General features: G+C 42.6%; 1 protein-coding gene across 9 annotated transcripts in view; it reads left to right on the top strand.

The window, feature by feature from the left end:
* LOC105195223 (protein Fe65 homolog) overlaps nt 1-26516 on the top strand; it is a 164513-nt gene that overhangs the window by 90429 nt on the left and 47568 nt on the right. For 8 of the 9 annotated variants that reach the window (XM_011160558.3, XM_039449315.1, XM_011160553.3 and 5 more), the window contains one exon: nt 22785-23094. In XM_011160558.3, the coding sequence (XP_011158860.1) occupies nt 22785-23094 (310 nt within the window). Of the gene's footprint in view, nt 1-19950; nt 20430-22784; nt 23095-26516 lie in introns of all 9 variants that reach the window. The other variant, XM_039449318.1, reaches the window with a different exon arrangement.

The raw sequence follows: 26516 nt of genomic DNA, 5'->3' as shown, positions 1-26516 counted from the left end.
TAATGATTCCCCGCTTTAATTGCTCTCGGCTCGGAACGAATGTAAAAACCTCAACGTTTTTACGTAATGCATCCCTTGCTTACAAATTGCAGCTATCCTTTTTTCTACTCCCACTTTCTGTTTTTTGCAGGGCAGTTCGATAATCCGCAGGGCTTAAATCAAGCAAATTATTCTTTGAAATTTCAATTTTTTTTTACTGAACTGCGACGATTTTACAGCATTTTTTAATTAAAAAAAAAATCATGAAGATTCGATGAAGACTTATTTTATAAATAGGAATGTTGAGTCAATTATGTCACAAGTCGAGAGTATCACATTTAATTATAAAAGTTCATTAGGTAATTACTCCGTGATGTACGTCAAATTTGGAAGGGTCCGGCCAAAATGAGGCGAGCGTTAAATATAGCGAGGTCCTTGACGAGATCCTCGGGTTCTCTTGGTCTCCAAGATAGTATCGTCCTTCGCCGGCAGATTTTCAGGATAGGAGATTAGACGGGAAAGGAACGGGCGAGTGAAGAAAAAGAGCACTTCTTCCTAATGATCGGAAGGCCCGTCCATTAAAATCCCGCTTACTCACCGAATGTCCCGCTATTGTCCTAATTAGTTACGAATTTCTCGAGAGAGACTAGATTCATTCTTCTCTTTCTCTCTTTATAGCTCTTTCTTTTTTTTCTTTTAAATCTTTCATCGAAATCGACTTCGAGAGCACACCGCCAATTACTTTTCTTTTCCTTTGCCTCGAATCGCCACAAATCAAAGGAACGTTAACGCATCGAATTCGATATTCGTTCAAGTTGAATTTAAACGACCGTTTTGAGTCACAGTCGAAGCTTCAGTGGAACAAAAACGGTTTGGACAGACAACTCTTCCTGGATAAACCGTGATTTCCCGAGATACTCTTTCACAGAAAGACCCGTGTTTCCCGATGCAAACCCGCGTCATAAAATCTTTCATTCGTAATTCCCTTTGTCGACGGCAAAGGGGGGATCGGCACTTCACTAAAAGCAGCTCGCGTTTCGCTTTTAATCCCGTTTGAATGACGGCTTGGAATTATACCTGGAATACCGCAAGGCTTTCTACACTCCGCCGTACCTGGCGGAGAAATCCCTGTCTGAACTCCCTTGAGATTATTTCACAAACATTTTCCTCTCCCTCGTCCATCGAGAATTCTGTTACGGAATAAAAAGCGAATGACGTCTTTTCTCCCCGTAAATGCGCTCTATGGCAGGTGTCACTTGCGCCTTCATCTCTCGCTGACGCTTCGTCCAATGGCATTCCATAACGTTGTTAAAGCCACTCTCTCCGGGCAACTTCAACTTATGACATCTGTGCCGCTTTTTACGATTCTAGAACTATGCCCTAAAAAGGCGGCATCGTCCGTGTTATGAGGTGTCTTTTAACTAGGCTGGCTGATGGACACGCGTTTAGAGACTTACGATAAAACAACGCGGGATGGGAATAATTATGTCGCTGCTCTCGCCGAGACATTTAATTAAGCGACGAGAAGAACTCTCTCGCGGAAAATAACCGTTACCCGCGATTGCGCCATAATTCACATTTTTTACGATTTTCGCTAATCCGTGAAAATTTGCGAGTTACAATCTCGCGCGTGTAAAAATGTAAAAGCATATATATAATGAATATCGATTCGTAGTATTTTCGGCGTGTTCCGCGGGATTATATTTTTACGTTTGGCGCTTTTTTTTTCTTTCGTGAAAATGGATAACAAACAGAAATGTTTCACGGATGAGCGATATAGGTTTTCATGTTTGCCTCATGGAAAATGCGAAAGGGGGCACGGTGGAACAGCAAACGTGCGTCACGAAGGTACGACCGCCGGCGGTATTGTCGAAATGCGAAAAATAGTTGCGTTACGGGTATTACGTTCCGCAAACAGAGACACGTTCCGGAAAGGGCGAAACCAATTTATTATCGCGCTCGCGTTATCGCGCTGTCGTGCTTTACGCTCGTGAAAACGCGCGGGGCCGCGCATAATCCGCGAAAGCCCGCGTGCATAATGAAAACATAGCGCGTTAAGCGCGAACGAGTAACGCCGCGTAAAATAAAAAAGGGTGGAGAGGGGGGGGGGACAACGATTCTTGCAAGGGTCGTTGCATGGCTCATGGAAGAGCGCATCTCTCGCGGTGCGCGGCGTCGGGCAAACAAAAATTTCTAAGCGGGGAATAATTTATCGCGGGAAAATTATCGCGCGTTTGTTTTTTATCCAGCGAGGCGGTATCGCCGCGCAAACGGAAGGAAGCGACCGAAATCAAGCGAAAATATTTACGTGACGGGAAAATTTAATAAATATATTGTTTGTCATTGAACAATTTTTTATGAAGTTTTGTACGGCGATAGATTGAGAAATAATCATCGGAAAATATTTTCAAATCATTAAATGAATAGTAATAAAATGTCGCGTGAGAAGGGGGAAAGAATTCGCATCATTCAATTCACTTTGAATATGTCACAGATTTTAACGCGAGAAAATATCGCTAAATGAATGAAAAGGAAACGTGACGATACAAGCTTGGCGATACGTAGCGTCGAGAATAAAAAGATCGGTGCTGCGTTAATGATATTTCATGGAGAAACAAGAGTCAGCGTTGCGTCGTCGTCGCGATGTAAAGTTTTGCCAAGTTGCCGGTGCTTAACGACAAATGAAAAGGTAGTTCGCGTCGCGCGCGACGTCCGTCGCGCCCCGGCGTCGCGGATATTAAATTACGGTGGCGAGGAAAGGACGAAAAAAATGACGCGTCCCGAGACCCCGTCATATTTCACGCGGACACGTTTCACGCGTCGCGGAACTTGGCCGGTGGCCGACGGGGGTTGGCGAGAAAGAGAAAGAGAGAGAGGGGAGGGGTGTTTGGCGTAAATAACTTTTTTGTTTTGCGCGCCGTCGTGTGCGAATTTGCACGTGCGCGCCCGTTTATGACGCGTGCGACGACATTTCGCCGTGTCTCGTCGACGTCGATACGAAACGGGCGGGCGTCCCGTGAAATTCCCGACGAAGATTGATAACGTCGCGCCGTGCGAAACGCACGGCGATAAAGTCAACGCAACGTGCTCGAACGACCGGACGAATTGGTTATCCAATTGAGAACAAATAGCGTGAATTCCGCGATGATAATGACAATGGACGGGGCCAGCGGGCGCCAGAGGTCGCGAGGAAACGGCGTCTCGGCGTTGGATTTTAAAACGCGAGACTTTCGTTATTTGTGACCAAATAAGCAATGAAATTCTTTGCATAAGCTCTCGGTTCCCTTCGGGACGTTTCAAAATCCATTTCTCAACTTTGCAAATTTTCGCAAATTAAGCGTGTATCTACATCGTGCAAATTCTCGGATAAGTTTCCGCGAAGATCTCAAGAGGCTGAAACGTCCGTGATTTCCGAGAGGCGCGCCGTAAGTTATTTAAAAGAGAAAGGGCTTTTCTCTCCTGACGGCGCAATCCCATTTCCAATTTCTCTCCCTCCCACTCGCTTGTAATCCGAGGGAGGAGAGCGGAGGTTGTTTCGAATTAGCCGGGAATCCACCCTGAAAACGTTACAACCTCTCCCTTCCTCCCCCTCCCCTCTCCCTCCCCCCGTTTTTGTCTCCTGCCGCGTCTTTCGTGTCCTCTTTTCTCAACGAGTCGCGTTTCGCCTATTTTATCTTCTTTGCGTTCTTTGTCGCTAACGTTACGTCAGAAATTCCAAGGAGAATATACGTTTGCAAATAGAACAGCATAACTCCTCTCAAGAATGCTCCGTTGCCCTTTTAATCGCAACAATGGGAATGGAATTCATACAGACGCAATAATCTGCTTTTTTTCTGTATATATAATTCTTGATATAACGATTATGCATTATATGTGCGGCATAATTACTAATTAGTGCTCTAACTAATATTAATTTATATTTGCATATAATTATACTTATCGATTGTAAAGCATGCATTCTGATCATTTTATAATTTTCACGGTAAAATTCCCGTCGGCAATACTGCCGTGTGGAACGCTATTATATTAATCCTTGATAATTAATTAATGCGATGCAGCACGTGACTCTTCGAGCGAGCTTGCACTTATCAGAAATAATTAATTGCCTGGGTGACAATATCAGACCGCAGCGAACTATTTGTTCGCTCGATCGATATGTATACCTGCTTAGCCTAAAGTTTTCGGCGATTAATAACGGGAAGCCGAGGACGTAATATCCCAGATTAGTCCTATGGCTGCGATAGCACTTTACCGTGTATCTACCGGTTCGCGGCCGATATTTCGGCCGGCAGTCCATCATGAAAATCGCGCCAGATCGACGCCGGCGTCGGGTGACGTGCATGTAATCGCGTTAAAAACCCGCGATACGCGTAATGAATTTGTCGAGTCGAATGCAAATGGGACGACAAAAATAAAAATACGACTCTTGATTTGTTTGTACAGAGTTTATCGGCACTTTTAATATGTAGACGGAGACACGTATAATAATATCAGCTTTTTAACATTATTTCCATGTGATAAAAAGTTAGAATGTGGATTTTATGCGTGCGTGAAACACGCGTGTCCCGGGGTGGTTTATCTCCGGAGACTCGTTTGCAATTAAAGACCGCAATAAAAAAGAAAGTAGTCTCCGGGTCATTCGACGTTATGAAGAAATATGAGGCATAGGCATTCCCATTGGCTCACGGTAAATTATAAAAAAGGGGAACAGAATGAAGAGAATATGGAGGAAAGAGAGAAAAGAGAGAGAGAGAGAGAGAGAGAGTGAGATCTCGAGTTAAATTTACGAGGAAGCCCGCAAGCTCGTCGCAGACAAGTGCCGCGTCCACCTCGTAAAACCACCCCTCTCCCGCTTTTGAGCACCCTTTTTCTCCCCTACTCTTTTTCACTCTCTGCCATGGATCGTGTCCCGACACTTCTGCTGTTGTACCTCCTCCACCCGTTCTCTATCTTACCCCCTGTTCGTGCTCCATTCCCCGATCCCATGATCGTTCGTCTCTATTTCCGCCTCTTCGCTTCTCCCGCGCATCTCTCTCTCTCTCTCTCTCTCTCTCTCTCTCTCTCTCTCTTTCTCTCTCTATTTTCCACGAGCATAAAGTCCACGGGGAACTGCTAGGGCGCAGTTACAATTCTTGGACTCGAAAACCGAGGCTGGTTCACTGTACGTATGTGTGTGTGTGCTTGCGTGTATACGCGCGTTGATTAACCCCCTTGTAATTCCACCCTCGTAGTTATGTTAACACCACGAGCGCCTGTCTGCCTGTCCGCCGTCGACGTGTTTTTTCACCTATCCCTCCTATACAGCTACCAGCGCCGCACAGTTTTCCTCGATGATTTTTTTATCACGCCGCCGTTTCGCGGATTAAATACTCGACTTATCCGGATGCGAACGCCGGGCGGAAATTTATATCACCGGAAGCGTGGTTCGCGGTTCGCGGTTTCGCGATGCGGCGCGACGACGCGCTCGTTTGCACTCGGCACTCAGTCGTATTTGTGTATCGACGTGCATGCACACGCGTACGAGATTCACTGTTCGTATCACAGTAACCGCGAGCGTAGATATTTATCCATAACGCATTTCGCGATCGCTGTTCACGCGGTGCGTAGCTTTTTGCTGCTTGTTAAGAGGATCCCTACGGATTTTAAAAATGCGAAAACGGATTTTTATTCCTAGGATCTGTACACAACTCGTGCAGGTTTGTTCGCGCGAGATATCGCGACGATCATTATTAATGATTCGTTACACATATACAATACGCGATGGAAGTTGAAGGCTTTAACTCCGCACGCAAAACGGCAGCCGTTGAAATGGCAAGCGTTGGCAACGGTCAGCGTGTCCTTCGTAACACACCCGCGTAACATGCATTAATTTTTCGAGGTCGCATAAATTTTCTACGAGATGATAAAGACGGGAGTATACACGCTACTTTTACTCGTATATTCGGCCCTGATTAAAGCACGCTCCTTATTTATTCAGCCGTGATTAGTATCAAACGACGGTGTGATTTAAGGAGCCTGCACCCGAAGCAGCCGCCACGTTAATCTTCAGCTAATCTGCGAAAGCAGCGGAGCGTTGCTCGTTACCCGTTATCTCTCTCTTAGTTATTTCTCTAGTTTTCGCTTTTTTTTCAATTTCTATGGTGCTCTAATATTTATTGTATGAATTATTGTTTCTTATCCTTCTGAATCCTATTAGCCTTTATTTAATGACGTAATCCAATTTTCTCGTCTCTTAACATTTTTCGCAATGTTAAGTAAAAAAAATTGATCAATTTATATTTTAACTAAAATAAGAATTTTATCATAAAAAAAAATATATATCCTATAAATATTTTTTTCTCATTATCAAACTTAAAAAGAAAATCTTAGCAAATTTGAGTTCTTGAACGACAATATATCAAGCGTATCCTGTGAAACCACATTTATCATAGTTTGCAAGCAGACTAGTGGAAAGTAGTATCGTCGGTGTTGTAAGATTGTAGGATCGATCAGACCGAAAAAGGCTTCGTGGTTTGCGTTGGAAAATTGTTCGCTTTCGTTGCCTCTTACTGGTAGCTGGCGAGTAGCCAGCGAAGCTTTTCCACAATCCGTTTTCCGAGCCAAGCGCCGAAGACAACGGCGACGCCGGCCATAAGTCAATTATAGGATGGTAAAGAGAGATAATAGAAAATCGGAGCATGGGACACAATGGGCAAAGGATAAATAGCGAAACGAAGTTGGTGTTAAACTCAATGTTAAAAATCAATGTATCAACAATACGCAAAGTCAATTGACAACTAGCAAACAAAGCGGACTATTGTAATCAATAAATTAACATGATTTTAATAATGTAAGAAAAATAGCAAAAAGTAATAAAAAAATGTGCGCACGTTGATAGATAAGTCAGAGACTTGAAATAATACTGCGATCGAAAGGTTATATAAGCCTCGCCACGGGTTTGCTTTACGCCTTTCTCTATGTGGCTCGCGGTCTTGTTACATTTTTATCGAAAATGAGAAAATTGAACTCGAACCCGAACGCGGTTTAAAAGAATGGCGCGTTCTCCTGGGAACTCACCCGTAAAAGTCGGAGAAGCTTTTTCATGGCTCCATAGTGGAGGGCAGTAAACTTCATTTCGGACATGGGTTTCGTCGATTTGCACCACGTACGGCGAAAGCCCAGACGCTTTCGCGGCGGGAGACCAAAACGCGAATATAACCGCAGATCAATTAAAAGCTAGAAGAAACCGAAGGGACAGCCACAGGAAACGTGGCAAATGGGAAAAGGACCGCGATGGAAGGATCTCGAGAAACGGTGAAAGGTTTTGCCGGCTGGCGGAACGGAACGGCCGCCAGCTAATATCGCGAGAAATACTGTTATAGCCACTGATATTTCGCGCAAAACTCCCAACAGTCGACGTCTGCCTCGGGAAATCTTCTTATAGTTGGACTCGCGTCGAAAGGGTTGCAAGCGATACCCCTTTTCGCTCTTTCGCAGCCCTCAGCCTCGCAGTATCTATTTTCTCGGTAATTCGCACGGTTCTCTGTATTTCACGATGTTGCGCAATTCCCGTAGGAAATTTGGCCCAAACGAGGCACTTGAGCGAAACGTAAGAAGTATTTAAGCTACTGCAGGCAGTAGCTTCGGCACGATAAATACACGAGATCGATGCGTAATCCACTTTGAAAATTGCATTATGCGACTCATGAAAGCGAACGATCATTAGCGGCCTTTGATGAAGAGGTTCCCGTATTATATTGGAACTGCGCGTTGCGTGGCCATATCGCCAGACAATTTCATCTCCCGAAATTTTCGCTTTTATCATCCGGTCGTTCGCCTTTTCGGTTAGTAACTAATATCGCAAGAAATACTGTTATTGCCTCTAATATATAGCGCAAAACTTTCCGACATCGAGGCCTGTCTCGGGAAATCTCCTTATAACTGGTTCTCGGAGAAGGGTTGCACGAGCGACACCGTCCTGCTCTCTCGTTTGCAGACTCTCTCTCCACCCCACCCTTCTCCTCTTCCTCTTCCTCCTCCCGTGTAATTCACGTCGGCCCGTCTTCCAGAGCTCGGCTGGAAAATTCACGATGAGGAGCCGAAGAAGAATTCTCCTCCTAAAATTATTGTTGCCTCATAACTTCCACCTTCTCTGCTCTCCTTACGTAGAGAATTATATACTTTGCGGATATTGCCCTCGACATGGTATATGTTTGTAATATGTTTTGTAGTATGTGGTTGGGGAAAGTAACATAAAGGGTGCAATCTCACCAACGCGAATGTATTTATCTTATATCCGCTTTTGATAGAGAAAAGTATTTTGTAAAAGGGATCTGTGAATCCAGGATTATTTCAGTATCAATGCTGTATTAGAGAAGAGTTGCTGAATGCGCACTGCTCTCCTAAATCATACCTCTTCAATATTTTACATTTTTACTTAATGTAACCGACATTTAGTGACGAGCACATGAAGTAAATAAAAAAAAGGAGCAATATAGACAAAAATTTAACAGGTTACTTCCTGTACATGTTAACACTTAAAAAAATCAGATACAAGTAATGTTAATTTTTTATCAATTTATGTAGCTAATAAAATAATAATGTCACTAATTTTATACTGAATCTATATATTTTCATAAAAGAAAATTTATTGTAGAATATTTTACATTTATTATACATATTTATATTCATACGTCCTTATTATTATTTATTAATTATTAAATACTTGATCCTTTTTTTTCAATAAGTTAATAATATTTTTAAGGATGATAGAATTTAAGAGATCCTCCAGGTATGATTTAAGCGTTTGATTGATTAAATCGTATTTTTTTGCAACGTGTTGCAAAAAAACTTAAAATAAATTAATGTCCTATTGGTGAGCGATTAAACACTGTTGTAATATGTATCTAAAACGTCAAGCTACAACTTCCAACGTTCGTTTGCGTAAATCAGCATCAAATGAGAGATATAAACACTAAATGGTACGTCTTCAGTAACTCTCGCGTATAAATTTGCTCGCCTCGCGATTATTTATCTTCTCTCGTTAAGACATTTCTGTATTATTTTTTTATGTTATCGAAATAGACTTTTTCCGGTTTCCCGTCCTTTCTCGAAATTCATTTCGGGCTTATCTTTCGACGAAGGATGAGCACATTTTATCTTAATGTAGACCAGAACTCGTCGAAAAGGAGCTCCCGACGAAAGCTCTCTCTTGCTTGGCTTCCGCCGTTAGGTAACTTTTATAATCCGCGTTCCCTTAATCGGGAAGTTCCTTTTCGAAAGACTTTATCTTCTTACGGGTCTCTCTTCTCGGGAGGATTTTAAACGATACTATCCCATACATTTTACGCCACGTTTCTTCCACGGCTAAAAGCGGAAAGGAAAGGAAATGGAGCCGGGTATGTCATGGTAGAGCCCCGTCCCGATAACTTTTATAAAAATAACCTTCTTTATGAACTCACAACGGTGACTATTACTGCCAACTTTTTCTCATCTCGCTGTACAGATTAAAAAATAGTCAGATTTCCTCCTGCGAAACTGAATGTTTAAAGGCACGAATTTATTTAATCTTGCGCAGCGCGCAAATTCTTTATGAGGTGAAAATAATTTCTCGTGAAATATGAATTCTCTAACTGTAATAATTGCAATTTAGAAGCTGGGAAATGGCGTTTTACCGCGACGTACTTCGAAATTACGTGCCATTTTCTCAAATTAATGTTCGCCGAAGCGAGTAACGTGGTATTACGTGGACTTTGTACGGTACTACAAGTCATTACGTGTCGTCACAAGCATACACAGGATCAAAGGCTCGTTTCGCGTGTAATCGAACCATACTCCTTTCTCTGGCGACACGATCGCGTTGTAACGGACCCTAACTGTCCATCCTCCCTCGTACATTACATCCTTATTGTGTGGTTCTCATTATAATTATTGAACCTAATGCACGATGCTTTCCCTTGTACTTGAGAAATGTTAGCACTTAAAACTTATCCGTCAAATTACTCAAGTAATTGAATTTATCCTACGGTGGACCGAAACGTGCTCCAGCAGCAGCCATTCATAAATAATATTCGCCATCGTTCAAGATCACCTAAACGAGAGAGAAAGAGAGAGAGAGAGAGAGAGAGAGAAGTCTCATGTAATGCCGACGCTCCCCTACGTGCCCGGTAAAAGTCGTCGCGTCGTAAACGACGGTGGCTGATAGTTAAAAGGATTAGTCGAGCCGCAAGCGACCGGGGACGGGGGATTGACTGGTGAAAATTTCACCAGGACCGGTTGCAATATCGCTTTTACGGGTGCACGGTAAAACCGAAAGATGCCTCTAAGACCGTCGTAGCGGGCGTACGTGCTGCTCGATGGGCATTAAGGGGTTAAGGTGCGCGAGACGCCAGACGTATCTACGGACGGACAAACGAAGCCGTTGGGGTGGCTCGCCTGATGGGGATGCAGGTGGCGAGGGTCAAAAACACCTTCCCGAGAAATATCCACGACAAGACCGCAGCGGGCGAAACGGGCGCTCGTAAAACGCTAGACCCGGATAAGTGGCGGGAAGACGGGATGGGGTTCTTAGGCGACAATATGTTTTCTCGCGGCGAAACCACCGTCGAGAATAAATCATCCACCTTGCTGCGAGCTGTGGGAAGAGAGCGCGTTAACCGTAACCGATGAGTATAGATTATGTATTTTTATTCTATCTTTCTGCAACAGAGTGGGATTTAATTGATCTTTTACGCGCGGTGATAAATGATCTGCAACGGTACCTTAATAAATTCGTAGCGCTCAGATTTACTCAAGGCATACGTCGACCGTAAAACAAGATATGAGAAAAGTGAAAAAAGTCTAGACATAAAATAGTTGGAGCGAAACGGAGCCGCGGGCAACTTGATCCTTGCCGCGAACTCGACGACGTGTGGCTTAAGAAAAAGCTGAAAAAGGATTATGAATTAATCTGTAACGCATACCGTCGGCAGTAGTAGAGATACGCGAAAGATCTGACACAGACCGATGCGTTACGTCTCGCGAGGAGCGGCAACTCGGGAATACCTCTAGAAATAACGGAAAGCGGAGTAAAATGATTTTAAGATTCGTTTAAATTTTTCCAAATTTTTATGAAGACGTAAAGAAATGTTGATCTGTTTTGTTTCGAGCTCATTAAAACCTTTATAAAAATTGAAAGAATATTAAATCAATTAAATTTTTGTACAATTTAGATCTTTTAAGAACGTATCAATTTCGCCATTTTGCCTCAGTGTATGGGTAAGATAATTTCATTGCGTTTATTTATTTATTTGATAAAAGTGTTACAAAATGTGAAAAAAAAATGAAAAATAATAGTACGTTATTATAAACGTTCTTTTAGTAGACTGTGATTTTATGAAGAAATTAAAAGTATTTATTACAATTATGTCATTTTTTATAAACAAATACTAAAGTTTAAAATAATGAGTGAATCCAAAATACATTTCTTATATTATCCACTTTCGTGGACAGATTAAAATGAAGCAGTAATAGAATATTATTACATAAATTTTTCAATGAGAGTTGCGCATCAGCTCTCTGTCTATTATTAGCTTAGAAAAATGAACACTTTGTCATCTTACCTGCTTTCTCTTATCCGACGCGAAGGTCTTATCTGTCGAGTCGCGGCTTAGGCCGACACACGCTGATGACCGGAGGTCCACTCTGTGGACAAAGGACACGATCGGAAAATAGAAAATCTCCGTGGCGCGCACGCGAGGGGCAAAGCTCACGGACTCGGCCAGTGACACGTACTGCTCTTTTCCTTCGCGGACGTACTAATAAAATCTTAACGGGACGCCGTAAAACCGCGATTTATCGTCCCTCGATATAAAAATAAATTACGGTGCCATTATTTTTCGCGTACCGCGGGAGAGCGTAGCCGCGAGGACACGTAGCGTATAAGTCGCCGTGCTTGTTCAGACTCGAATCGATGGCTCGCGTCCCGAAGTTATCGGGACAGCGGCCGCGATAGGGATATTCAAAGGTACTTTGTCGGAATTCTCGCGGTGCAATTTATGTGGGTTTTACCGCTACGCGTGCCTCGTAAAGTTTCTTCCAGCTCTCGCCCTCTCTCTCTCTCTCTCTCTCTCTCTATTTATCTGCTGGAATCAAATGGTTTAATCGATGTTGATAATTTTTATGGAAGAGTACACAATCGCGCGAAGAATTATTGCGCTATTACGATAACTGGCACTTTAAACGAAACAGCGCCATTCTGTGCTTTTTCGCGCTTGTTTCGGATAATTCGACATGTTTCCTCCAACTTCTTCTATAAAGCGACAGAATCGGGACGGTCAGCTGTGCGAATTTCGAGAAGTTTTCGAGAAGGCCGCCGCCTGTTGGAATCCAGCCACGGGAATCATTAAGAGTACATATGTCAGACCCGGCGGCGGCGCGGGCGTCGCGACGGCGCGGAAGGGACAAATAGAAAAAAAAAACGACCAACTTGGCTCATTATGGCGGTACGGTTTTTGATCTAAATGCGAATCTAACGAGGACACTGCGTGCTCATCGAGGGAAAAACCCCACAATCTTCGCCGCAAAGCTTCACTTACCGGGCATCCGCCATAAGTAAAAAGAATCGCTGAAAATTGTGCAGCACGGTATTTTATATTTAACGCTTGTCAAGCATGTACGTTTAACCAAAATTGGTATAAGGTCGAAGAAAATAAAAAACAAAATTGGGTGTAATAGAAAAAGTTACTGTATCTTTGTAACAGTAACGAGGAGCTAATAACAAAGACATTTGAATTGTAATTTGTGAAGGTAATTAAAATGCTACTAATATTCATGTATATCATTTGAAATTAATGAGATCTAATTTGTATCAATTATCTGGACGGCTTTCTCCATGTATCTCGGCTGACAATAACACGAATCATCTTGCTTATGTCGCTACGTACGCTACTAAAAGATCGATAACTCGGGGCCGTTAGACATTGACGAATGGCTTTGTGCCAGTACCTTGCGAAGGCAGTTTCAGCTTTTTGTTTTAGTTTTTAATATGTCCTCCCGCATTTTTATACGCTCGTGCTATTTTTTTGCACAACTATGCACAAACAAACACCCAAGGTAGCCGAGGGTTTGATGGAGAAGCAGCACAAGCCGTTTTCATCATGAAAAATTCCACATTTTCCTCAAATGGAAACGAAGAGTTTACTCATTGAATTCTTGGTAGGCGAATACTTTATAATTAACTCGATGTTACCTGTAATTATTAGGTAGACGCAATTGCGCAATGAGATAAGTCACATTTACATAATTCTGAATTAATCGCGAGATGACAACTTGCGTACGATGTTATAAAATTATTTTTTCAGACCCCTTTTTCTCTTGTTTATCTTTCCATCTGCTTGCGATAAACGTGTCGTACCATGAAAGCGTTATTACACCGAAGGGTGTTCTCACTTTTAATTAAATCACCCATTGCATCAGCAAATGGCAATGAGGGAAGTGTAGCTGCCTCGTCCGTTGTATCGCCTCGACGAAACGAGCTGAAAAATAGAACACCTTTTCCGTCGGGGCCGGGAAATACGTTTTAAATATGTAACGAACCAGTAGCTAATTAAATTAAAATTTTTGATGCTGACACTGTCACGCTTTGTGGAGAAACTCTGCAATGTTGCTGCGCGTACAACCGGCTGCTGACTGACGCGAGGTATTAGATTTAATTTTCTTTAACGTGTCACCAACAAAAATTAATTATAACTGAGTGACATCGTGCCATCTATTATCATGTTAAATTCCCGTGTTTATGTATCATTTCATTTAGAATATCATTTCCCTCTTATTTGAAATATTTATGCTCCGTGTATTAACATGCAGAATTTCCTAGCGGCTTGTGAAAGCTTTCGATCATTAGTTTAAATTACCTACAGAGTGACGAGAGAAATGCACTTTAAGCAGTGAGCGGTCTTTCTAGACGGAAAGAGGAGAGACTGAAGGTTAAAACGACAACCACTGCCACCCGGCGAATTGAATGAACACTTATTCATATTCATTGTACGTACCACCTTTACACGTGCCATAAAGCATGAGCTGACGCTTTAAATGCCGCGACATCGTCTCGGTACAGAGCTCGTATGTTAAAGTGAAAGTCGGACGCGGGACCGTGTAGTCTCGATCCAGCCGGGGTACGGCCGTTACCACTGAACAGATTTTATTGTCGCTCGCGCATCGCATTGGCGCCATCAAAATGTCGCGTCTCGCACTTGAATAATAAAACATCGCCCCCGTCATTTCTGCCGTTAAAGTCCTCCCTACAACGTCATGAGGATGCGTCGCAGGAATTTCGATTTTGTCGAGCGATCTTTATGGGCGAGAGTTGGCCGGAATGGGATACTTCGTCATCGTGGGTTTTCCTCGTAGCTTCCTGCGCCGCCGCGCCGTCGCCATGAAAGGAACGATGTGTATCGCACTGTTTTATTTTTAATCGATCTGCGGCTTATTATTCTTAGAAATGTTTTTTTGTCAAAATTATCAATAAAAATTTAAATTAAAAGGTTTTTAATTAAAAATTTGCTGAAACGCTGAATGCTCGGCGCATTAGATTCTGCGTTACCGTTAGGAAAAAGCAAATGCGAGTATCTCGATGCACGCAGGTGCCGACAAAGACCAAGTTAATTGCGAGCTCGGTAAACAGCGCCTATTACATTCTCGGAATTTCTCTGGAATTAATGTGCACGGGCCGGCGGCGAGACACGAGGAAAACTCCATGTAGATGTTTTTCGTTTCCTCACGCTCGTTTCTGTTGACAAACTACAAGTAGATCTCGTGCGGCGCGAGTGGGTTAGGCGGAGGCAATTGTTCTTTTCAACCCCTTTTCACACGGCGCGGGCAATCGTCGCGGTGTTTTCCACGATGGTTACCTAGATTGGCTTCCACGAAGAATGTGCTATATCTGCGCGCGTTTGTCCAGTTCGTTCTTTGTTCGACCAGACTCGTCCAGCGTTTCTTCCAGCGATCGCGCGAGTGACGTGTATATACTATATATACCCGGAAAATATACTCGGCGTCGAGGCGTTTAGACGTGCTGGCGCCGTTCACGTGCGGCGCCGCACGCAACCCCTAAGTGCTATTAGCCGCGCCATATCAACCCTTCTCCCTTCTCCCCCGGAGACTTAACCGGCCATAACCCTTCCGTACACTCGTTGTTATCCACTTCTTCCGATAACGTCAAACGGTCATCGTCTACTCGTCAATGGAGTCTAATCTATAATCTTGTTGCATAGACTAGAACGTGTATCACGTTTAATCTAAAATATATTCAATTGTCCGCAAAAAAAAAGAATATATCTATTAGATGTTCCGTCCGCTATAATTTTTACGAGATTAATTTTTACGAGTAGAATGAATAAAACAAACTGATTTTGACATTTAAATTTTGGCTCAAAAGAAAATAAAGACAAAAAACAGTTTTGCAACAAGCTATTGTTATTTTATTTTATTAAGAAATTGTGACATTTTTACAAATGATTTTTGCTTATTTATTAAAACATTTAGAAATAATTTTAATAAATTAGTTTTTTTTAATGATATATTTATTATGCAAAGTTACTCTATATAAATAGGTATACAGGAACTGTTATCCTTGACTCTGCGAATATTAAAAATGCGAAGAGACTAGAAGCCACATCTATTATTCGGGTTTTCGATGTCGCTGATTGAACGCGGGTAATTTTCCTGAAATACGCTCGCGTGGAATAGCGAAATAAGGTTGCAACGTGAATAAGAGATCGTAGAACGCGCGAGCCGAAAAATCTTGACCTTACCGTCTCGCCCGCCGCCATCTTGCGCACGTCGTTAAGCTTAACGACCGCTTTCAGAATTGCCGCGGCCTTTTTTCGCCATAACGAGACGCGGCACTTGGTTCTTTGCACCCCATTCTCCATGGTTTCCCATGCGAGAGACATTTAAGTCCGTAACTTCATTGTTATAGGGGGGGGGGGGTAGTGCCGCGCGACGGCGGGATGAAGCGAGGAAACTTCAACTTCTGCGCTTCGCATAATCGCGCACTGGAGAAATCGATTAACCGTTAAATTCCACGATAAGAATTCGAGTGCAGGCATCACCTTATTTCCGCAACCACCCTTTACTGCAATGCGCCATACACTTTCATATATAGTTGATAAAATGCCCCAAAGTATCTTTTTCATCTCTGGGTTTATTGCTTCGTCTCGTGTTGTGTTTCTTATATAAGATTCTATTAATATCTCCGTTTATTCTTAAAAAAAAATGAATTACTTTATTTAATGCGATATTTCTGATTACAAAAAAATAATAATGTCATTTATTTTGGATTTTGTGCGTATTCACGTTGCTCACGTTTCGTTGAACTCGACTGTGAAGAAGAAAATCATCTTGGAGCGAAAGCGGCAGGATAACAAACGGTCGGTTTCACCGATCGAACTTTGTCGTCGTTCACCCGGCACGTGCCCTTCGCTCGCGAAACGTCGCGGGAGGAGGAGGAGGAGGAGGAGGAGGAGGAGGAATGGGGATCGGTTGTTCCGCATCTATGAAACTTAATATTCCGTAGGAAGGATTTACGTAAGGACGCCGAGCGACGGCAAGAAGAAAGGCGCGCACGGTAAAAACCCACCCACCCTCACCTCTGTCAGCTTTACCTACACTCGCTCGAGCAATCGATAGGGTGACTCATCGAGGACGGTGACAGAGCTTTTTACCCCTCCCCGTCTCCCTCCGTTCTCCATCCCTTTCTGTTTTTTGCCTTTCTTGCCTATAACACTCTTCCCCATCCGCCCTCAACTTCGTTCTTTTGCCCTTGCTCGCTTCCGACTCGTTCTCTTCCCCTCGTTCTCTCCTTCTCATCCCCCCCTCTCTCTTTCTTTCTCTCTCTTGAGAAAGCGTGTCCAAACTTTAAAACTTCCCGCAGCAGCCCACTTTCGGTCCGACTATGTGTGCAGGTTCCTTCGGAGCGACGAAATAACGGGACGCATCCCAAAGTATGCAGCTGCACCGCGTACTTTTGCCCGAGGCACCGCGAACTGGAACGCGAACAATTTTGCCCGCAGCCACTTTGTCTATACCGATTCGGTTCAGCTCTTTGCGAAAGTCAAAGTTTCCGTCTAGACTTTCCTCCGCAAAATTCAAGCAATATCTAATTTATTTAAGTTTCACTATAATTGCTGTTCTTAATTCTAAATATTAGATAATAATACACGAAAGGAACGATGTTTTACTTAAATATCTAAAATTTTAGCTGAATACAGATCTGAAAATAATTTTCTTGAACAATCAGAATGATTATGAAGGATGTTTAAACGTGATGAACAGTATTACAAAAAGTTTTAACACTTTAGCAATTGGTTTGAATATGTAACATAATTTGCGTATGTATGTATCTAAGAAAATTATTTCAGATCCACTTAAATTTGTTAGATACTTTAATAAAACCATTTTTTTCTATAGCAACATTGAGTTCAGTTTCTATAAACGATTGTTTCAAATTTTATCATCGCAGTTGCGCAATTAGAGATTACCAAACTTTACTTGCTGTAATAACATTTTTCATTAATTTCGCAAAGTTGTCTGATTCCAAATAAAATCCACGAGCGATGGAATTTGTTTTCACGAATAAATACCGGAACGTCCCGTGAAGCAACTTCGAACACTTCCGCATTTGCGCGTTATCCTTGCCGCTCTTAATTGTCTCGTTCCGTAGCCCTTTCCGCGATCCCAACAGGCGTTCAAACTTTAAACTGCTTCATTCCACGCGAAATAACGAGACATGTTCGTGGAACAATGGCTGCAAGCGCTACGCTATCGTTCCATAATGTCTGTAACAGGTAGCCTGCGAATCTCGTCCGCAATCAATTCGTTAGCAAATCGTCTATCCGTTGACCCGCCGATTCTCCATTCCTCCCTCCCCCTCCGTACTCGAAAATATGCAAACTTTTTTCAATTTGAAAAGTACGAATAAGAGTCGGAACTCTTATCTTTCAAATTCTATTTTTAGTAGCGCGTGTAGAATTCAAATTTTAGACGTAGTTTTATTGCGTAAATATTCTCAAATGTTTCTAACAGAGAATTTATAGAAATCTATGTGCTCTATGTATTACGTTATTATTTCTTTCAAGCAGAAAAGGCTAACATTTCAAAGATAGGTAGAGGCAAAGTGAATTCAAAGGTATGTGACAAAGTATTTTATCCAAAGGAAACTTCTTACGTTACGGAACTCGTTAAACGCGTCCAAACGGCCAATTTTTATTTCCGTCTTCCTTTTTTTTTTTTATTCACCTCTTTCAGACACAACGCGCGTCTGGTCGCGCCACGTGAGAGATTTTTTAAGATGGGATTTTAACGAGCACGTAGGGTATTTTTCAGAGTCTTCCTCCACGCCAGTCGCCTTAATACTTTTCGCTCAGCTCCTCTCGCGCATCGGACGTGCCCTCGAACTTTAAAACACATCCCGCGCCGTTCAACCTCCCACACAGCCCCCTCCCCGCGTGGCAGGATTTTCACACGACAAAAATAACGAGATGCATTCAGTGGAGGAGCGAGCGCGGTTGTCGCCCGCCGCTCGCACGTATTTATAACGAGCACCTGACGGAATGTCGTCGCCAGACAATTTGTCGGCCACGAGTAATCCTTTCGCTGATTCATTTATCCTTTTTCTGCGATTTCGGTTCATTTACGCGGCCGTCTTTCGAATTTCTCCCGCAAATTACAAACCTCACTAACGAACTTTTGAAAGAAACGGCGCGTGCCGATTTTTGTAAATAAAAGTTTAATTAAATCCGTGGTCAAAAGTCACTGTGTGCGAAAAGTACACGTATTTGATTTCTAAAATTGATTTTTATATGTATAAATTGAAATCGCAGTAAAAAAAATAAAATTTTACATGTTTTTAAATGCAACGTAGCTAATGTAAATTTACAAACATATTTTATTTTATAAACGAGCGGTTAAAATAATAGTAACTCATAGAATAATATCGTAATAATTAAACTTTCAGTGCCGCTTGTATAACGCATGCGCCGTAATTGTTCCGTCTGTAAATCTAAATTTCATAGAGCATTCTTTTATTAATTACTTCAATTAGTGTGGCGTTGGAGCCTCGCGCGTCCTAAAATAATTATTTAATTAAACACTTTTTTAAATTGCGAAATGCCTCTCATTCCAGCGAACGAATAACAAATGTATGTAGTGTTGCGTAAATTGCGCGAACAATTGTTGCTCCCGACAATTAAACGATAATATTGAGCTATAAAAAAAAATACGACTCTTTAAACAACTAGTTAACTCACAAAAATGAGCATGCTGTCAACATGTTTGTTTTTCATCTATGTCGAACAAAGAAAAATTCAAAGTAACGAGGCCATTAATTTTAGCTTTGATCGATCAGCGAAGCGTCTTCCGCCACTTCGCAAACGAAACGAGAGGCGCCAATTAATCTATTAAAATAAATGATCAGTTAAATACCGCTTTTTTTTCAACATTATCAACTCCCACGAAGGAAGTTCGCATTTTTCGCCACGTAACTCGTTTAGTGTCGTTTCATGTGCAACAAGTTAATAGGCTTTTTTTTGCGACCGTACGCTAACTCGGCCCTCGAAAAAAATAAAAAGGGAAGATCGTTACGTGTGCGCGAACGTTGTTTGAATGGCAGAACGTACCGACGTGGATGATGAGAGTTCATTGCCCGTCCGCTTCTCGAATCGCAGATTCGTGATTGGTATTTACGTCGCGACCGTGTCTGCCATAAACGCGAAACTATAGTGTTTATTGACGATGCCGAGAGAACGCGGGCTGAATGAACGTCCGCAAATTCACGTATCACGCATCTGTCTGCGTCTTTATAACCGTTAGTTGCTTCTTTTTCCAAGCCCTGGAATTCGTTATTTCTAGAACGTAAAGGAACAAGCTCTCAGAATTATCCGACTCTAATGTATTTATACTTAATCGAAGAGAGGAAGGATTTTTTTTTATATTTAAATCTTCCGTTTCCCTCAGGTACGGAATCGGGAGTTTGAAATGGGACGAAACATTGCAGTATTTTTAGTTCGGCCTATCGGCTTCGCGCCGCGAGTCACTACGACGAAAAAGAAGCTTCTTTCAAAAGCGGGGAGCTTTAGGCTTCACGGTGGTCGAATCAATAGCGGGTGGCGCGAGCGAGACGGATAGACGTAGACCAGATAGGAGAGTTGCGGATGGAAGAAAGGAAGGAAAGAAGGAAGGGACAAAGGAGGCCAAGGAGAAAGAGGGAGAGAAAGAAAGAGATTCGACTTTGGAGCTCTTTGCACGTTCGCTCCGCGCGCTTGCCGATATAGCGCGCCAATAAGCCGCCTCTAGCCGATTATTTTGCGAGAGTATCGCGGAATATCGGGCCGAGCTTTTCCGCCAACATGACAGCCGTCAGACCAGCATGGACTCGTTTTGTCGGTTCCTGTACAACGTCGTTTTCGCCGTTGTCGTCTTTCTCAGGATTATCAGTGAGTAGCGAGAGCGCGAGATATCGATCGGATGGATCGTTGGATCATTTCGCAAAAACAAAAAAAAAACAAAAAAAAAATTTCGGTAACGCGCGTAACGAACGAATTGATTGAAACCTTTGGGGAAGAGGCGTTTCTAAAGCGGGCAAGCTCCGCGCGCGAAATGCGCTCTCTATTAGTATCGGTCGAAAAGCTATTTGTGGATTTTTGGTTGTATCGACAGTCATACACCAAACAGACATGAGCAATCGTAATAAAGCTGTGCGATGTAAATTCCTGCGGTCCGGAGGCTCTATATTAACGAGCGAGGTGTACTCCGCCAATATTAACCGCGCTGAATAAATTTTATTAGTATTCCGTGCGAGTTACCGCGAAGATAGTCGGAATATCGGATAACCGCGACTGCAGTATTTAACTTGGCTATCTATCCCGGGTGAGCTTAAAGCTTAACGCTCGTTGCCATTACTCTCTCTCGCCGCGTCTCTTCCGCCGGATAATACCTCGCCTTCGACGATCTCCAGCGACAAGCTTTCTTACCGTAATCGCCGCCGCGATAGATTAGCGCGAACTTAAATTGGATTCTCGGACTCGGCCTTTCGATTTTTCGCGAAAGGCGCAGCCGAACTTCAAACATTTGTCATGCGGCTCATCTCTCGATTTCTCGACGTTCACGCGTCTCTCCCGTGTGCGATTCCGCGACGTGATGTGAAGCGCGTCGACGTTCCGATCTCCGCCGGACTGCGTAACGTTAAAACGGCGAGACGCGCGCGGTTTATTCCGATAACGGAGGCGCTCGACCGCGTTATCGATACCGTGTATCGGACGACCTTTGGCGACGTCCCATGCATGCGCCGGCAGCTGCGGTCGATCGCATCGGCCAACCATGGTCTGCCATAACTCGGAGAGCCTTGACCTTTGGCCGCTCGTTATCTGCTGGTATTTAAAGCCGCGAAACCGCGCGCGGTCGCGGCGCAGCGTGGCGTCGCACGCGAAACTACGAGGCCGTCCGAGATTTCTGCCGAGTAATACTCTCCTCGAGAAAACGGGCTTTTTCTTATTATCATGTGTAGTCACGCTCAACGAGGAAGCTATACGCGAGTAGCTGTACGCATGCGTTCCGCAAAATCGATGACTAATTTTCTACGATGAGTACGCAATATATTTGCTCCTTAGTCGCCGCGAGATAACTGCTGCAATAAAGATTTCTAAAACGCGATGTTTATTTTCTTCATTGTTCGTTTTGCCCTTTTATGCTTTATTTCTTTGCCATCCCATTTGCGTGATTGAGCGTTATTGTAAGAATTGCCTTGAAATCGTCTAAATAATTAATTCCCCCGTCGTTATAGCTGGGCGTTTTGCATTGATAATATCTTCGATCGTTTTCGTGCATGTATAATGTATAACCCAAACAGTTGGGCAGGTAGAAAAATAATATTTAATAAACGTGGGATTTAGGCTAAAGAAAATGCAGCAAAAGAATATAATAATGCTTAGAAAAATCAACGTTCATGCGCTGAGAAAAAAAATTATTAACTTGATTGAATTTTTCCATTTTTTTGATTTTTTGTCAAGTATTTATGTGTTTAAGTTAATACTTCAATTCAAGAAATTTAATCAAGCTAACATTTTTTTCAGTGTATACCCAAGATTTACTATTACAAAAATATCATAAAGTAGACGAATTATCGATACATGTTTCTTTATTTGTACAGAAAAAAATTTAGTATCAAATCAACAATCTTGGTTTCATATATAAGCAAAAATATAAAATCTTGGAAGAATTTATAATCTTAAACAGACATAATTTGCTTGCATCAAGAAAATTTTTCTCTTTATGTAAGCAAATCGTGTCTGTTTAAGATTATAAATCTTTCGAAGAAGATTTATATTCTTGCTTATATATGAAACAATGATTGTTGATTTGATATTAATTTTTTTCTGTGTGGACGATAATCATCAATTTATTACTGAACAATTTGTGACAATTTTGAATTTAATTTAATTTATTTTACATCTACATGATATTTTCCATTTGTTAATTTGCGTTTTAACTCGTGGTTGATTATTATGCTTATTTTTATTTATCCACATATTGAAGATAACAACTTGAAACCTGTTTCTAGTTTACGATATTTTTGTAATAATAAATTAAGTCACCTCACGTTGAACAACCTGCGTCGACTCTTATATGCATTATTACTTTTTTGTAAATAATAAAACGTGCATCAAATACAAAGTATTTTTATTTACAATATATTTGATAAATTACAGAAACGTGTAATATATGTTTTTAGCATGTTACATCGCAAATAACTTTGAAACATTATTCTAACGAGTTGTGTCGCTTTGTTTCAGAAAACGGCCTTCTCTCCTTCGAAAATCCCAACTACCATCTAGATCCAGCTCGGTTGGACGATGCTCTGAACAGCAATGAAAACGGCAGTTCTCTGTACGATGAATTGTATCAGGAATTGGTCGGCGGCGGTGGCAGAAGCGGCGAGGTGACCGGCGGCGGGGGAGGAGGTGGTGGAACGAGGGTGCAAGCACGCAGAACCTACGCCACATTGGATCTGGGCAGCATGGGGGTGGACGTCACCCAGGGCCCCCTTACGCAGGATTCCGTGACGGACGACGCCCCCGACAACACGGACAACCATAACCTAGGGTGAGTACCGTTAGCTCTGTCACGTTTTCCTCCGTTCTATCTCTTTCTCTCGTTGGCGTTCGATAAATGGTTTCCCGATGCACGCTGATAGAACGATATTGTCGCGCGTGGAAATTAAGGGCGCGATAGGACGAGAACACAATGAAGTATCGTCGTTTCGACAGAAAAATGTGCCAACGCACTGTTATCGCGATTTTACTTTCGGAAACGCAGAATTAATTTTTTTTTTTTTTTTTTTCGTGTGTGAGGTGTATTCGGGATTTTCCCACACGGAGGTTCATCAAAGTGGCAACGTAAAAACGCGATGGCTGTGTTATCCGAAAGCAACTTAGTACTTTCGACACTCGAAAGAATTATCCCAATATAATTCCGTCGGTTAAAGAGAAATGTACGTAACCGCAATCATGAATCAGAAAGTAGCCTTCTATAGGGATTTCATTTTTTCATTTCGGCCAACCGAGATATCCGGGAGTCTCTAGCTCTTTTTTTCTCCGGGACACAGGAAAATGGAATATAAGTTTCAAGCGAAATAGAAGCCGACCCTCTCGCTCCCTTTTTTTCCCGCGTAATATAAGGTCCGACCACCCATCGCGGCCGTCGATAAAACTTTCGAGTCGGACCTCATCGGGATACCGCATAAAATTTCAATAAATCTAGAAGCGAGAGAGCATAGGAGATAAAGAGAGACAGTCCGATAGAACGGACGGTCGATGTTACAAGACAGTTCGAACTTATTCGCGACTGTTACACGAATTCGGTGCGGCGCGGCCCCGTGCAGCCGAAATTCACTTCTCTCTTCTTTCTCGTATTTCCATCGGGACTCCATTCCATTGTCCAACTACGCTATCGAGTTTCCGGGGATATTTAGGATAACACGGAAACGCGATTCCACTCATGAAATCAGAGACGTGATGGAGAGGATTCGCAATCCGGCAACTCTTATAGTACATGGAACGCTAATAACGTGGAAAAAGATGATAAATTACGAATTACAAAATTATGTGTTCGACTATCATTGTACTTTGCGCAGCGTACAATAATGCGATTGCTTTTGTTTAAAACTCGAGAAACAATGTTTGAATTACATCAACTTAGAAATCCGAGTGCAGTTAATTTTTAATTTTTCACGAAAGGTATCGCGCAAACTTTCCCATTTTTACTTACATTGACTTTTTATCATTAAAAAAAAAAATATCTGCTTACCTTCTGATGCTCCGTAACATCTAAGATTGTTGAACTCTTGGTCTCTCATTAATAATTGGAAACGAGATTTTCCGAAAGGTCAAGAGACGATCGTCTTCTAGTTTCAATCTACTTCCAGTTAAGATTGAAATTAAATTCGTCTCTTCAGCCAGACTTTTTCGTAATTAGCTCAGAATATCTTGCTCTTTCGCCCAAGACATTTCGCTTAAGATTTTGATACGGATATTTTGTTGAATTTTTTTATTTTTAGTAATTACGTTAGAGATCTAAAGTACATAAACGAGAAAATGAAAAATCCATTTGTAACTTTAATCGGTTTTTCAATGAATAATTCAATAATTTCATATATTTTAAATTTTATCTTAATTAATTTTCTATTAATATTTTTTCCAACTTTATTTCCAATTATATTATTATTAAAACGTTTCTATTCTTTATCGATCAATATAAACGGATCTATGTGCTCGAAATTCTCCGACCAAGCAAAGATCACGTCGCACTGATTTCGTTCATTCCGAAGAGGAGTCAAGACGCATTAACGGTTAGCTGCGGACCCGTAACAGAAAGAGATAGAGAGCTTCTACCTTTGGTAAAATAAACTCCTTTCTTCATGGTCCCCTGGACCCTTTCGCCGACCCGGAAATCCGGTCGAGCATAAAAATGCAATTAAGGAAACGCCCGACGTCTGGTAGCCTCCGCATCGCGTTACTTCTTCTCAATGGTGTCTTTTCTTATAGATCGTCAGTATCCGTTCTTCCATATTTTTATTCCCTTATGCTTTTAGCGCGACAATGCGTTTTAGAGAAGAATCAAAAGTCAGCGCGATTTATAAACGTGAGGGAGACACTTCGGCTTGAAACCAAGCTCGGGTAAGCTAAAATAGAATTTATTTTACGGTGAATGCACGATGACACATATACTAGTGAAATAAAAGTATTATTAGACATTTCTGTCCGCCATTGAACGTAATACACGCGAAAAAGTTCATCCCACAAAATTCCTAGGGGGGGAACGCGCGCGACTCGTTTCCTCCGCCGTGTAGCTCCCTTGTTCGCTGTGTTGTCGGCAAAATGGCGAAGTAAGGTAATGACGCCATCAGCGAACGAGAATACGGCGTTCCTGATCGAATTTTACGGGCACGGCGGGGAGGAGGAGGGACGAAAGGCGAATTTCACCGACGACAAGCCGGCAAAGGCTTTCATCGCGGTACCACGTTAACTTGATTTACGTGATGTGCTCTTAACGTACGCAACGTTACGTCGTTAGGCGCTTGACACATCCGGAATATAGCTCCGGAATGCTCCCACAATTGCACCGATGGATGCTGAGACGGAATCGGTAATTTCATTTCCGCTCGACGTGCGTGGCGAAAAACAAATTACAGATTTGTTTCTTTTTTTTTTCTATATATATATAAGATATGCCCAGTCGTGCGACAATTTTACGAGCATAAGGAAAGTGATTTGTCATTCCCCTTCGAGTAATACTCAATACTTTTCTATGGCAAATTTTATACTCCTCTCTTATTTATGAACATCGCTGATAGCATCGAGCTTTTATTATCGAGATTATCGAATCTTTCTGCCGCACGTTTTGTGCAGCAGTACTCGTGAAATCGTCAACTTTCTGCACGCAGTGTACCGCAATCCCTGAAATGCATTAGCAAAGCGCACCATCAGCAGCTAGTGCGGTTGCATTGAACCCTCGCAAAGGGCTCGTTAAACGTAGCGAGAGGTGACGTTAAACCGCTTTCGCTGATAAGCATCATCCCGGGCGTCAATAGTTTCTAGGAAAAGAAAAAACTTTACGACCGCGCCGCACAATTCTACTTTGGACGGCTACTTTGTCACCTTCAGGGGTGTGGGAAGGGGCGGGACGGTGCGGTGGCCAGAAGGCATAGAAGCGCGAAGTCGAAAGACGACGACGACGGGTCTCTCTGGGCACGAAACGTCTCGACATTTCCACCTCCGGCTGGATATTAGGCGATAAGCTGGCCGTACTGGGGTGCAAGGGGCCGAGAAAGGACCGGAGGCGGCGGTTGAGTCACGATAGGCTAGAAGGTGCGAGGAAGGTTGCACGGGGTACGTGCATTTGTGTGTGCCTGCGTGTGCGCGCGTGTTCGCGTCCGTGTGTGCTTGTGCGTGTGTGCTCGGAGATTGAACTCAATCTAAACTTGCGACAAACTTTGTCCGGGTGCCGCGCGCTATCTCTCATACCTC

The sequence above is a fragment of the Solenopsis invicta genome, chromosome 5, assembly GCF_016802725.1.
Source record: "Solenopsis invicta isolate M01_SB chromosome 5, UNIL_Sinv_3.0, whole genome shotgun sequence".
NCBI lineage: Eukaryota > Metazoa > Arthropoda > Insecta > Hymenoptera > Formicidae > Solenopsis > Solenopsis invicta.
This window is presented reverse-complemented; position numbering and strand designations above follow the sequence as displayed.